Genomic DNA, 14,427 nt, shown 5'->3' with positions numbered 1-14,427 from the left:
TTCATCTCCATGGAACAGTTGGAAAATGTCTCCAATTATGCAAGCTCTTTGTAAAATGCCTCCAAAATACAGAAGGGCTTATTGTACTTCTCACAAGTAAATGTGAACACATTTAATGCTCAAGATGAAAAGAGTGTCAGGATTTTTTTTTTTTTTTAATGAATGCTTGCTACTTACTGGGTCAGGCCACCTCCTTCTCCCTGGCCCTAACAGAGAATATATTTAAATTTTTGAAGAGTTTGATGAAGGACACTCTGGAAAGATCTTGAAAGGAGGCATTGGGACCAAGACCAGACACAGGATTTGTCAAAACTGGAATCCTGCCAAGTCACGAGGGATGGAGACAATCAGCTCAGAACACACATTTCTCCTGAGAGGGAGTCGACAGGTGCCAGGAGGGGAAATAAGGCAGGTGGCAGGTATTGCACATGACACCATCGAGAGTGGAGATCTCTACAAAGGGAGTGTCTTCTTTGTGTGTGTGTGCACGTGCAAATACGTGCGTGTGCATGTGTCACATGCATAATCAGCTTAAAATTCACAGCAGGGTAAGATCAAACGACATAGACCTCACCTCCTGATTCTGGAGGAGAACTCACTAAAGGAACACTGAGGAGGCACCTGCCCATGACAGCCACCCGCCAGGATTTCTCAGGTTACGTCCCAAACTGGTAGAAGTTTGGCTCTTAAGTATCACCTGCCCTTGGGCAAATTCCTGCTTCCCAGAGGTGAGAAAAGATATCCCTGGCATCTTCCTCCACCTGGGGCGCAAACAGCCACACTCAGACCCTGCCCCGCTCCCCCACAACCTCCTGGGTGCAGGGTCTCATCCTCAGTGGTGAGCAGCTACAACTTCAGGGCTCAGCCAGGGCCTGTTCTAACGCTTTCCAGGCCACTGCTCACTGGATCCCCAGAGAAGATGCTCGAATCCTTCCCACGAGCATCCTCTGTGTATTCCTCCCTTAGATGAGGACTCTCAGGCCACACAGCCAGGGAGTGGCAGAGCTGGGACTGGAACCCAGTTCTGCCCGAAGTCCCATCCTCGCTCCCCTTTGCCAGGCTGCAGAGGGGCAGGGGAAGGATCTGGCCACCTCTTCTCCAGAACCACCCTTCCACCTAGACACCCAGGGGTCCCGGCGCTACCTGCTGTGGCGAACTTGTCTGCCATCTCCTTCCGCACGGACGTGGTGAGGTTGAAGTAGTCGTCCTCCTCGTCGATGCTCTGCAGGAAGAGCGGGATGTGCTGGAAGACGATGGCGTGCCGGCACGCGCGCCGGCGGGCGACGCTCAGCTGCTGGTCCAGCCACTGGTCCTGGGCCTGCTTCAAGGCGGGGCACCTGGAGGCGTCGAACAGGAACTGGGAGTTGAGCACGAGGAACAGGACGCCCCCCACCCAGAAGCTGAAATAGTCGTCCCCCCACGTCTGCTGGAACTCCGCGATGGTCTCGGGGGTGGGGATGTTGCCCACGTCATGGTTGCCACTGACGAAGACCAGCGGGATCTCGCCGTCCACCGCCTTGAGCACGCGCTGCAGGTCCTCCGTCTGCTCCTTCCGCCAGGGTGTTCCTGGAAGAGTGAGAGTCATGTCCCTAAAATGACCGAGTCTGTTTATGCCCTCTTTAGCATCAAATAACACAGAATAACCTACAAATCCACTCAACATTGGAAACGGCAGAAAGTAGTCCTGCGTGAAAAGCAAATCAGGAGGTCCCCTTGGGACTCAGTGGGTTAAGAACACGTTGTTTTCTCCGTGGGGATGCAGGTTCAATCCCTGGCCTCACCCAGTGGGTGAAGGATCCTGGGTTGCTGTAGCTGTGGTGTAGGCTGGCAGCTGCAGCTCCGATTTAACCCTGGTCTGGGAACTTCCATATGCTGCAGCAGTGGCTGAAAAAGGAGGGGCGGGAAGAAAACAAATCAAGTGGGGTGGGAACCTCTCTCCCGCTTCCTGTGGAAATTCCATGTGGAAGCAGCCATCTGACACAATGCTTTGGATTGAATGATGGTGGAGGCTCATTCCAACTGAATATTAGTGAAGCTCAATTTCCTTCAGTTGAAAAACTTACGGTTCCCAAATGAGACAGGTTGGGGGGTGCGGGGATGTACTGAGGGTTTGGAATGGACATGCTGTAAAATTTGGTTGTAATGATTGTGGTACACCTATAAATGTAATAAAATTCATTAAGTAATAAAAAAACAGAAAGCTTTAAAAAAAAAGTCCTTTCATAATTGGCATTTCTTACAGTTGTGCTACTTGAGTTCTTTCCCTATTTTTGTCATGGGCTTAAAAGATGTGAATGCATTTTTATCCATTGATGTGAACTGGGCAGGAAGAGTGGGAAAAAATAAAAATAGCTCTGGAAATAGAACCTCTTTTGTGGTTTTGAGCTTTGTGATAAAAGTTAAAAAAAAAAAGAAAAGAAAATGAGTATAAATAGCTGTGACTTTCCTGCCCCGTGTCAAGGGGTCATCAAGGGCACACCTGAGGTGTGTGGACAGAGCTCTGAATGCTAGTCTCTGATGACAGCTATTTAAGTGATTCTTAGCATACACATGACCCTGAAGACTGTGTGACCACCTTTACCAGAAAACATCTTAGAATCTGAGCAGCTACATCCACTGGGCACGAGCATCCTGCCAAACCCTGCCGATATGGGCAAGAGGCATGTTATGCCCCACTGACAGCATGTAAGTGTGCAGGGCCCAGTGTCTGCGTGGGAAGCACACTGCCCCCTGCACTCAGAGTCCATATGGAGATGATCACTCGGACAAAGAGCTGTGAACCATATGGGTTCCCTTCTCCTTCAGGTTCCTGGCCTCCATTTGTAATTTGGATACTTCCTGGAATAATGTATTAAAACTTTAATAAATGAGTTTTGAAATGATTAATTCTTTTTTTGGGGGGGGGTGTGCTAATTTACTCAACAAACATTTACAGAGGACCGGCTATGGATAAGGTACTGATTTCGTTACTGGGGTGAACTGTGAGCCAGAGAGACTCAAATCCATCCTTTCAAAGTGTTGAGTCAGATAATTTGTCAAGTAAATGACAGAAGCACACCCATCTGTATCAGATGTTATTAACATGGTTGAGAAAGGCAAAGCAGGGGAAGGACGTAATTCCTGTTAGCTTGGAGGAACACGCTGCAATCCTGCAAAGACAGCCTTAGGAAAATGACGAAGGAGTGCAGCCCAACTTGGCAGGGGGTGATAAAAACGCTCCTGAAAAATCCTGCCAGAAGCAGATGAAAAATATACCCAGCATTCCATCTTTGTCATGAATTAAAAGGACAGCGGGAAAGTCTTCATGAAGCAGTTGCAGCTAAGAAAGGAGACCATCAAGCAGAAATCGAGGAATTTGGTTTCCATAGTCAGAAAATAGGCAGATGTGAAAGAGGAACTGAATCCCTACAACTCAGGAGAAGGTGAAAAAGACAAAGCCGTGTCAGAAATTACAACCCCAAGGAGACAGCAGTAGTGAGATTTCCTTTACAGCCAAGTATATGCCTGTGTTTCCAAACGTCCCATGCGAGCATAGAAAGAACCTGTATTCTCTCACTTGTGGATGCAGAGTCCCTCATATTTCCACTCCACTCAGACTTGTTCAAGGGATGATCCAAGGCTCCTACATCCTTATTCTTTGCTTTTGGCCTATTGATCTGTACCAGTTTCTGAGACTGGGTCAGGTGTCACTGTAATTATGGATCGATCCACGTCTCCCTGGCATTCGGCCAAGCGTGGGGCTCCCTTACTCTCTTAGCTATGTTATTAGACAGATAAGAGTTCAGAAGTCCCATATCTCACGGAAATGTTTTTATATTTAATGCTAACAAGATACATACATAAAATGAAAAGAAAGAAGTAGGTCTATGCGGATGTTCTGGAAAAGTCTATGCATTACATTAAAAAGGTAAGACAAGGAGGAATAAAAATCACACATAAATTTTTAAAAGGCTCACACATGCTCGTGTATTATGGAAAGAGCGTCTTGAAAAATACAAAGGAAAAAGCTAACTCTGGTTAAATCTGGGAAACAGAAATGGGGAGTGAAGGAGACTTTCACATTTGGTTAAAACCCTTTATACTACATTTTATTTTATTTTATTTTATTTTATTTTTTTGTCTTTTTGCTGTTTCCCTATGCCGCTTCCACGGCATATGGAGGTTCCCAGGCTAGGGGTCTAATCGGAGCTATAGCCACCAGCCTACGCCAGAGCCACAGCAACGCGGGATCCAAGCCACGTCTGCAACCTACACCACAGCTCACAGCAACGCCGGATCGTCAACCCACTGAGCAAGGCCAGGGATCGAACACACAACCTCATGGTTCCTAGTCGGATTCGTTAACCACTGCGCCACGACGGGAACTCCTATACTACATTTTAAAGATTCCTTCCTTCCTTTCTTACTCATATTTTCCAAGCTTATGTATCATTTTCACTTAGAAAATGAATTTTTTTTATGGCCACACCCACGGCATATGGACATTCCCAGGCTAGGGGTTGAATCAGAACTGTAGCTGCCAGCCTACACCATAGCCATAGCCTTCATTTGGGATCCAAGCCACATCTGTGACCTACGTACGCTGCGGCTTGTGGAGATGCCAGACCCTTAATCCAATGAATGGGACCAAAGATCGAACCAGCATCCTCATGGATATTAGTTGGGTTCTTAATCTGCTGAGCTACAATGTGAACTCCAAGAATTAAATTTTTACAAAAGGGAATTAAATTTTTTAAAGCTTGTGTATTATTTTCATTAAAAAAAAAAAGAAAGAAAAAAGAAAAAAATCCTTAGCTCCAGGATCCTAAAGTCTAGAGAAGGTTCAGGGGATCCTGATCCCTTGGGTGGGTGCTGGGGAAAGACTGGCTGACCCACAGGAGGAGCTCAGGTGAGAGGAGAAGCAGGTCCTGCCTGGCACTGGGGAATAGGAAGCCTCCCCTCAGGGGTGCTGGGGATTTGGCTACAGCCCCCATCTGCCTCCTCACTGGTCCTGGTCTGAAGAGGCCATTAATCTAATGTTGCTTCCTGAGCAGACCTTGGACTGTGGGTATTTGTACTGACTCACGCAATCCCCTCTAAGACCCTACTGGTCAGTTCTTTTCCCATGTGAAGAGGCTGCCAGTAAGGATGGATCCTTTATGGCCTTGAACATGATAAACCATCTCAAAGGGACTCCATGAACCAAGGCTGATTCATCACTACTTTCCTTAGCCAGTTTTCTAAAAGACCCCATGGATGTCTTCTTTCCTTCCATTCATGTTGACTTGGGGGGGGGGGGGCGGTTTCTGAGAGGCACTGTTCTAAGAACTGTATGTGTACTAGCTCAGTTGACGACCAGTGGGGAACTTGAACTTGGTGCTCCAGCTTAGAGAGCTGCCTCTCATTACAGTGTCCTGGTCACAGTGTATTATAAAGTCCTGATCCACAGGACGAGGGCTTTATAATACACTGGGGTGAAGAGTGTCTTCCACTGTTTTGCCAAAGATTCATCGCAATGCTTCACATACTGACTGAGGCAGACACAAAAAATGGTTCAAGGAGCTAATGACCATGCACTGAAAAGTGAAAAATGGGCACTTCAAAAGAAAGACTTATTCAGGAATTCCCATCATGGCTCAACTGTTAACGAATCTTGACTAGGAACCATGAGGTTGCGGGTTCGATCCCTGGCCTTGCTCAGTGGGTTAGGGATCTGGCATTGCTGTGAGCTGTGGTGTAGGCTGAAGACACTGCTTGGACCCCACATTGCTATGGCTCTGGTGTAGGCTGGCAGCTACAGCTGCAATTAGACCCCTAGCCTGGGAACCTCCATATGCCGCAGGAGCGGCCCCAAGAAATGGCAAAAAGACAAAAAAAAGAAAGACTTATTCAGAAGTTGGAAAGGAGACCTTGTCTACAAAGCAATCTATAGTGAGGAGCTGAGAATTATACATAATAACAGGATGTTTGAGAGTTCCCATTGTAGCTCAGCAGGTTAAGAACCCGACTAGTATCCATGAGGATGCGGGTTCAATCCCTGGCCTCTCTCAGTGGGTTAAGGTTCTAGTGTTGCTGTGAGCTGTGATTGTAGGTCGCAGATACTGCTCAGATCCCGTGTTTTGCTGTGGCTGTGGTGTAGGCTGACAGCTGTAGCTCTGATGTGATCCCTAGCCTGGGAACTTGCATATGCCATAGGTGTGGCCCTAAACAAACAAAAAAAGCAAAAAGAAAAATAATAGGATTTCCCCCCCCAACTTTAGAGGATGCTGATGTTGGGGAAATCACAAATATTTCCCCAGTAACCTGTTAAAAAACATGACGTCTTGGGATTGGTAGATGTTCAAACTATTACATTTAGAATGGTTAAACAATGAGTTCTACTGCACAGCAGAGGGAATATATCCAGTCTCTTGGGACAGAACATGATGGAAGATAATATGAGAAAAAGAATGTATATATATATATATATATATACACACACACATATGTATGGCTGGGTCACTTTGCTGTACAGAAGAAATTGTCACAACATTATAAACAGACTATACTTGAATAATAATTTAAAAAATGAAGTCTATCTTCCCTGGATCCCCTTAATCAAAGATAAACCTCTCTTGTGCAGCTTTCCCAGAACTTTCTATACCATCTTGGAGGCAAGATGTGGATGTGAGTTCTGTGACACCTGGGTTTGTACCTTGGCTCTTACCCCTTATAAGCTGTGTGGCTTGAGCAAGTCACTTGCATCCTCTGAGCTTTGGTCGCAAGGTGTGTGAAGAGGGAATAATTCCCCACCCCTCAGAATAAGGCAGCTGTAAGGAGTCACACCAAGATGATTTCCAGAGTTTTGTACAAACAGGTATGCAAAATGTGAATTGTCTTCCCTCCACCCCACACCGAAATACATCAATCCCTCACTCTTTATCAGTGACCCAACCATGTACACAGAGCAATCAATATATGACTTTTGAAGGAACAAAAGCATTCTCCAGGGATATAAATAATTTTTAGGTATGAGTTTCAAAGTGAAGGAGTACATTCGAGATGATAAGGAGTCAAGTTTAACAAAAACATTTGTATCATGTTCAACACACTCATTTGTGTATATCAGAATTTCCTTAGGGTCAGAATATCAGGAACCCTTTAGAATCAACAAGCTGATAGCATATCTCAGCACAGCTTCCTTAAAAAGTCTAATATTGTAGCAAAGCTCAAAGCCAAACCTCACTAGCACCAGGAGCAGAAAAAAAAATGGAAACCTGGCCAAGGATACAGAGCTCCCATGAGTTTATTATTAAGCAAGGCTCTGTGCTTCACAGAAAAGATAGGGAGGCGAGCAGGAAATTAAGACCTGGCTACATTAAAAAAAAATGCAAGAAATGACTCAGAAGAGAAGGAAAAGGATTATTTTGGAAAGATCTTCAAACTGGATGAGAGGCATCTGCTGAGAAGTGGGTGCCGAGAGACCAAGGACCCCAAGGTCAGCACACACCTACCTGCTCATGCTGAGGACAACTCTGGATGGGACTGGTGGGGCAGGTTGGAAAGCTATGGGTTTTTTTTTGTTTTTTTTTTTAGTTTTAATGCAATGAATTACAATTAAACAAGTAGGTAAATAACACTGTAAAGATAGTAACAACATACTTATTTATACCGTTCACTGACCTCAAACTTTTAACATGATGTGGAACCATGAAATGTGTAACTGATTACTGTCAATATTCATTAAGGCAGAGATTATCATCTTATTGTTTTCAGAACAGCCTTAAAATACACTGGTAAAACCTCTTAGCAAACGTGGAAGAGAAATAAACATCCTTCACTTGATAAAAGACATCAACAAAAAACCTGTAGCTAATACAGACTTAATGGTGAAAGACTGAATGCTTTCCCCCTATGACTAGAAACAAGGCAAGAATGTCTGCTCTCACCACTTCTATTCAACATTACACTGGAAGTGCTAGCCCATGTAATAATGCAAGAAAAAAAGAAATGAAAGGATAGAGATTAGAAAGAAGAAATAAAACCTCCTATTCTCAGAAGACATGACTGTCTCCATGGAAAACTCCAAAACATCTACAAAGTAAAAGAACTCCTAGAACTAATAAGGGGAATTAGCTTGGTTATTGGATAAAAGGTCAATATATTAAAATCAACCATACTTCCATATACTGACAATGAAGAACAGGAGGTATAAATAGAAGGATCTGAGAGATATTTAGGAGATAGAAAGAAGAAATATTTTTTTGGTATTGATTACAAGAATAAGAAAGACTCAAAAATAATTCCCAGACATCTGAATAATTGGAAAGTTAGTCATGGCATTTACTGACATTTAAAAGACTGGGGAAGAAACAGATTACAGATAAAACCCAAAAGTTCCTTTTCAACATAAAGCTTGGTGTACTGGTACAGATGACATAAGAAAAAATAGACAAATGGACTTTATGACAAAAAAAACTTTTATGCAACAAAAGACATTATCAGCAGAGTAAAAAGGCAATCTACAGAATGGGATAAAATACTTCCAAATCATTTATCAGATAAGGCATTGATATCCAGAATATATTGATAACTTCCAAAACTCAACAACAAACAACCTGACACAAGTGTACACAAAGGACTGAAGTGACTCTTCTCCAAAGAGGATAAAATAAGGATTGATAAACCCATGAAAAGATGCTCAACATTGCTAGTCACTAGGGAAATGGGAAATTAACTCACACCCATTAAGATGGCTACAATAAAAACAAACAAAAAAACAGAAAATAACAGGTGTTGGTGAGAATGTAGAGAAACTGCAAATCTTGTTCATTGTTATTAGAAATATAAAGTGTACACCTGCTAGGGGAAACAGTATGGTGGTTCCTCAAGAAATTAAAAATAGAATTACTATACAATCCAGCAATTCCACTTCTGGGTATATGCCCAAAATAACTGAAAGCAGAGTGTTAAAGAGGTTTCTGTGCAGCATTATTCACAATAGCTAAAATGTGGAAACCCAAGTGTCCATCTACTCTTGCACATGAGTATCCAGTTGTACCAGCACTGATTGTTGCAAAGACTATCCTCTCCCCCAGTGAATTATCGTGGCAACCTTGTCTGAAATCAACTGACCCTAATGTGAGGGCTTATGTCTGGAGTCTCAAGTCTATTTCATTGATCTATAGGTCTATCTTTATGCCAGTGTCATGCTGTTTTGATTACTGTAGCTTTCTACTAAGTTTTAAATTAGGAAGTGTGAGTCTTCTGATATTTTTCTTCTTTTACAAGGCCATTCTGGCTATTCTGGGTCCCCTGAGTTTCCACGTGAATTTCAGGATCAGCCTGTGAAATTAAGGAGAGCTGAGATCAAGGTCTACCACTTGAGAAATGCAGAGCTTTAAGGAGGGCTTGTGTTTGCATTTCTGTCACTGCAGACACCCACAGCCCTGCTGGATGTTCTGGGATGGAATCGCAGGTTGGCCCATGCCTGAGATCGAAGGTGATGTGTGCTTCTGAAAATAATGCCCCAACCATCCATGCACCTGCCCTACACAGGTGAGGAAGGCAGTGAGGGAGTGGGGTGCTGGCATGTTCTGAAAAGGGTGCACATGAGGAGGACTGTGTCCTCAAGCAGATCCATCTGCCAAAGGCAGGCAGGATGGCTTAGAGGGAGGTGAATGGAGAAAGAGGGGCTGACAGTGAGGTGATTTTATGTTTCTCAGCAAGAGATAATAAAGGCTGGAACAGGGCTGTGATACCAGCAGTGGGGAGAAAGACCACTGAAATAACTATTGTAAGTTCCACTGTATTTGAATAAGAAAACAGAGAGGAGAAAAGCATGTAATTGTTCTGCCAATATCTGAACTTGGTGCTGCTGGCCAAGGTCTTCCATAAGTTATCTTTCCCTCCAAAGTGATCCTCTATCCGGTATTTGTCATCATCTTCTTCTTCTTCTTTTTTTTTTTTTTTTTTTCCTCCTTTTCTGGATAAATGCCCAGGAGTGGGATTACTGGATCATATGGCAACTCTATTTGTAGTTTTTTAAGGACCCTATATACTGTTCTCCATAGTCATTGCACCTATTTACATTCCCACCAACGATGGAGGAGGGTTCCCTTTTCTCCATGTTCTCTCCAGCATTTATCATTTGTAAACTTTTTTCCCCCTTTAAATGTCTGTATCTCTGGCATACGGAAATTCTACGGTCAGGGATTGCGTCTGAGCCAGAGCTGTGACCTATGCCACAGCTTGTGGCAATGCTGGATCCTTTAACGAGCTGTGCTGGCCTGGGGATTGAACCTGTGCCTCCAAAGCAACCTGAGGAGTCATATGCTTAACCCACTGTTCCATGGTGGGAACCTCTAGTTTTTGTCCTCTTTAGAGCCAATCTTAGTGCTACTGTAAGGTGTGTACATACATAATGATAAGACTTTCAATTTAACAAAATGCTACTGGACACTTGGTACATGCAAGACATGGCTGAAGCCTGATGCTATGAAAAGACAATGCCATGTCCAGACACAGAGAAGCTCCAGGGGCTCAGATTCACCTCTGGCACTCGCCTGTCCCCTTGGAAGAAGGCATGAGAACAATTCATTTCTGTTTGCAGCTCCTGGGGTGTCAGATGCATGAAAAGGTCTTATTCAGAATGAGTGCCTCTTTTTACTTTAAGATTCCATTTTATAATCTGAACTTCGGCGCTGGCAGCTATGCCCCTCAATCTTTGGTTTCATTTGGGATTTTAAATACACAACCTAATGAAAAGTTAATAGGCAATTCACAGTTGAACTCCAAACATGGTCACTGCTCTTACAAAGCCAGGGGCAAAAAATCTAAAAAGCCCCAGTCATCGCAGGGATAGAAGAAGAGAATTTATTTGTCTTCAGCTAGGCATCTGTGCAGGGCACACCTGCTGTCCTACTGTGTACCAGATCATGGCCACACCAGAATAAGGAGAAGGTCATCTTTATTCTCCTGGAGATCAAGTCTGGAGGGGGCCTAACATGGAAACAGATAATGGCCATGCAGTATCGTGTTGAGTTGTCAAGCTATGTGCTGGGAGCACTGGGCCCTCCAGAAGCACAGAGTGGGGGACACTGATTAGTTGAGAGGTATTCAAGAGCATCCCCAGAGGAAGCAACATTCCAACCAAATATCAAAAGGCTTAGGAAGAATTAGTGCCTACTGAGGGCATTGGTGGGGGGAGGGTGCAGTGCTTTCCTAGGCAAAAGAATAGCGGGGTGAAGGCAGAGAGGTCAGAAAGAGAGCCTGGTGCCTTTTTGGAAGTCAGGAAGTGAAGACTGAACAAGCCAGAGTAGTAAAGAAAGCTTAGATTTTTAAAAGTGCCTACTATGTGCTCAGCGCTGAGCTGAGTGCTTTACACAGATGCTCCTAGGAGAACCCCACAGGGTAGAATTAATGGTATAAACGAGGAAGTGGAGGCACAGGTGAGGAGGCCATTCAAGGGCACAGAGTTCATAGGTGGCATAGCTGGACAGTAAGCCAGGCAGGAGTGCCTGAGAAAATACAGGGTGCCCAGTCACATGTGAATTTCACACGGATGATTTTTTCAGTGTACAACTATGTCCCATGCAGTAGTTGTATTCTGTATTTTCACTTGCTAAATCTGGCAGCCCTAAACTTAGGTCCCATTTGGGTTAACCCAGCCTGACTCCAGTGCTCGTGTTCTGGGCTCGGAGTGGAGGAGGGTGTGTACACGGCCTCCGGGGCAGTGCCAAGAGCGGATGCAGAGGAATACTGTCAGGGAAGGGAGAGGAGGGAGTTAGCCCCGTGCATTTCTCTGTTGAGATGCAAGGCTCTGATGGAAGGTCCAATCCCTTAAATAATTAGCTCAACCACATTTTTCTCAGTGTGTTATCCATCCAACTGGCAACAATCAAAAAGTGTTAGTAATACAATTTGTGGTAAGGGCATGGGAAACAGGGCCTCTCTTACAGTGCTGGCTGCAGTGTAAATGATTTTCTTTATTCAAATTTGAAAATCCACATACATTTTGACCCCAACATTTGAACACCTGGTATTTCCCAATAATATGTGCCAAAAAAAAAAAAAAGATAGAGAGAGACACAAACAGAATTTTCACTGCGGCTTGTTTGTAAGAACAGAGCAAGACTGGGAATAAGATGAAGAGATGGCAAAATTTAAGGAGGCGCTCACTCTCGCGTTTGTGCAAGTGCTGGACCTGCATTTGCACAACTCTGAGAGCAAGTGCCTCCTTAAATTTTGTTCCCTAGGAACAGAAAATTTGAACCCCCAGACCTCCAGCATATTATCATTGACAACCTAAGGGAACACAGATAGGAGACTGGGGAAATAAAATATACAGTCTATCCATACAATGAACTACTGTGCAGACAAAAAAAATGAGGTAGGGTGCCTACAATATGGGAATAAAACAAGATCAAGATATTGTGCATAATTTGCTACCCTTTTTATATAAAAAAAAAAAAAGAGAGAGAACTATATACACATATGTGTATATGCTACCTCTGGAAAGATGTCCTAAAAACTGGTACTAAGTGTTGCCTCTAGAGAGGGACAGTAGATTAGTAGGGAGTATTTTATACTTTTTCTTTCTTTTTTTTTTTTTGGTCTCTTTCTAGGGCCACATCTGCGGCATATGAAGGTTCCTAGGCTAGGAGTCCAATCAGAGCTGCAGCCACCGACCTGCACCACAGCCACAGCAATGCCAGATCCGAGCCGTGTCTGTGACCTATACCACAGTTCACGGCAACGCCGGATCCTTAACCCACTGAGCAAGGCCAGGGATCAAACCCACAACCTCATGGTTCTTAGTTGGACTTGTTAACCACTGCGCCACAACGGGAACTCTGCCCCGCCCCTTTTTTCTGCTTTTTAGGGCCGAACCTGCAGCATATGTAAGTTCCCAGGCTAGGGGTCAAATCACAGCTATAGCTGCCAGCCTATGCCACAGCCACAGCAACTCAAGATCGGAGCCGCATCTGTGATCTACGCCACAGCTCATGGCACTTAACCCACTGAGCAAGGCCAGGGATCAAACCTGCACCCTCATGAGTACTAGTTGGATTCATTTTTGCTGCGTGACAACAGGAACTCCAAGAATATTTTACACATTCTTTTTTTTTTTTTTTTGGTCTTTTTGCCATTTCTTGGGCTGCTCCCGCGGCATATGGAGGTTCCCAGGCTAGGGGTCGAATCGGAGCCGTAGCCACTGGCCTACGCCAGAGCCACAGCAACTCGGATCCGAGCCGTGTCTGCAACCTACACTACAGCTCACAGCAACGCCGGATTGTTAACCCACTGAGCAAGGGCAGGGACCGAACCTGAAACCTCATGGTTCCTAGTCGGATTTGTTAACCACTGCGCCACGACGGGAACTCCTATACATTCTTTTGTAACTTTTTTGTTTGTTTGGTCTTTTTAGGGCCATATCTGAAGCATATGGAAGCTCCCAAGCTAGGGGTCAAATCGGAGCTGTAGCTTCCAGCCTAAACCACAGGCACAGCAATGCCAGATCTGAGCTGTGTCTGCAACCTACACAACAGCTCACAGCAACACTGGATCCTTCACCCACTGAGCAAGGCCAGGGTTCAAACCCGAGTCCTCACGGATACCAGTCGGGTTCTTAACCTGATGAGCCACAATAGGAACTTCCCATTCTTTTATAACTTTTGAATATTGGTCCAAATAAGTAGATTCTCTATTCAAAATATAAAATTATGAAAGTAAACCGTAAATGCAAATACACTTAGAAATATATCTGGAAAAGATACACAAGAAATTGATAAGTGGAGTTGCCTCATGGCACAGCAGTTTAAGGATCTGGCGTTGTCACTGCTGTGCCTCTGCTTACAGCAGTGGTGCAGGTTTGATCCCTGGCCTAGGAATGTTCACATGCCACAGGTATGGCCAAAAAATAGAAATTAAAAAAAATAATTAAAAAAGAAACTGACAGTGGTCTCCGAGAGCAAAACTGACATCTGGAGGGAGGGGAACAACCGATTTACTGCTGTTTACCGACAGACAGCATTTGCCTTTTTTTCCCATACGCACATATTACCTTAAAATGCAAACACTTATAATTAACTGCATGTACGTTAGTTACACATACATCACACTGCATGTGTGCACACACACGTTATGTTCTAATCAGAATGTCATCAGAACAGAACAAAGCTGGATGACCTTATAGAGATGCTGCACAAGCCCAGAGCAGAGCCCAGACGTCTTCGCACAGCTCATCATCTTCAGGGAAACTGCTGTAGGTGTGCTAAGTACCTGGCATCATTCTTCTCCCCAGGGCTCCCCACAGACAGAGACAGATCAGAGCAATGTGGGACCATGCTTTTTTCATCTGTGGCTCTGTCCACGGTGGAGAAGGAAACCCCTGCCCTAAAACACAAGAATGTCTGATTTGTTTCCATATTCTTAGCTGTCCCTGAAATGGGACACCTGTTTGTGGCT

At 44.4% G+C, this 14,427-nt stretch overlaps 1 protein-coding gene across 1 annotated transcript in view; it reads right to left on the bottom strand.

The window, feature by feature from the left end:
* Positions 1 to 14,427, bottom strand: part of CPPED1 (calcineurin like phosphoesterase domain containing 1) — a 121,973-nt gene that overhangs the window by 38,885 nt on the left and 68,661 nt on the right. The window contains exon 3 of the mRNA XM_047780469.1: positions 1,144 to 1,566. Within this exon, the coding sequence (XP_047636425.1) occupies positions 1,144 to 1,566 (423 nt within the window). The remainder of the gene's footprint in view (positions 1 to 1,143; positions 1,567 to 14,427) is intronic.

Source organism: Phacochoerus africanus, chromosome 5 (assembly GCF_016906955.1).
Source record: "Phacochoerus africanus isolate WHEZ1 chromosome 5, ROS_Pafr_v1, whole genome shotgun sequence".
NCBI classification, from domain to species: domain Eukaryota; kingdom Metazoa; phylum Chordata; class Mammalia; order Artiodactyla; family Suidae; genus Phacochoerus; species Phacochoerus africanus.
Note: the sequence above shows the minus strand (reverse complement) of the source record. Positions and strands in the feature narration are given on the sequence as shown.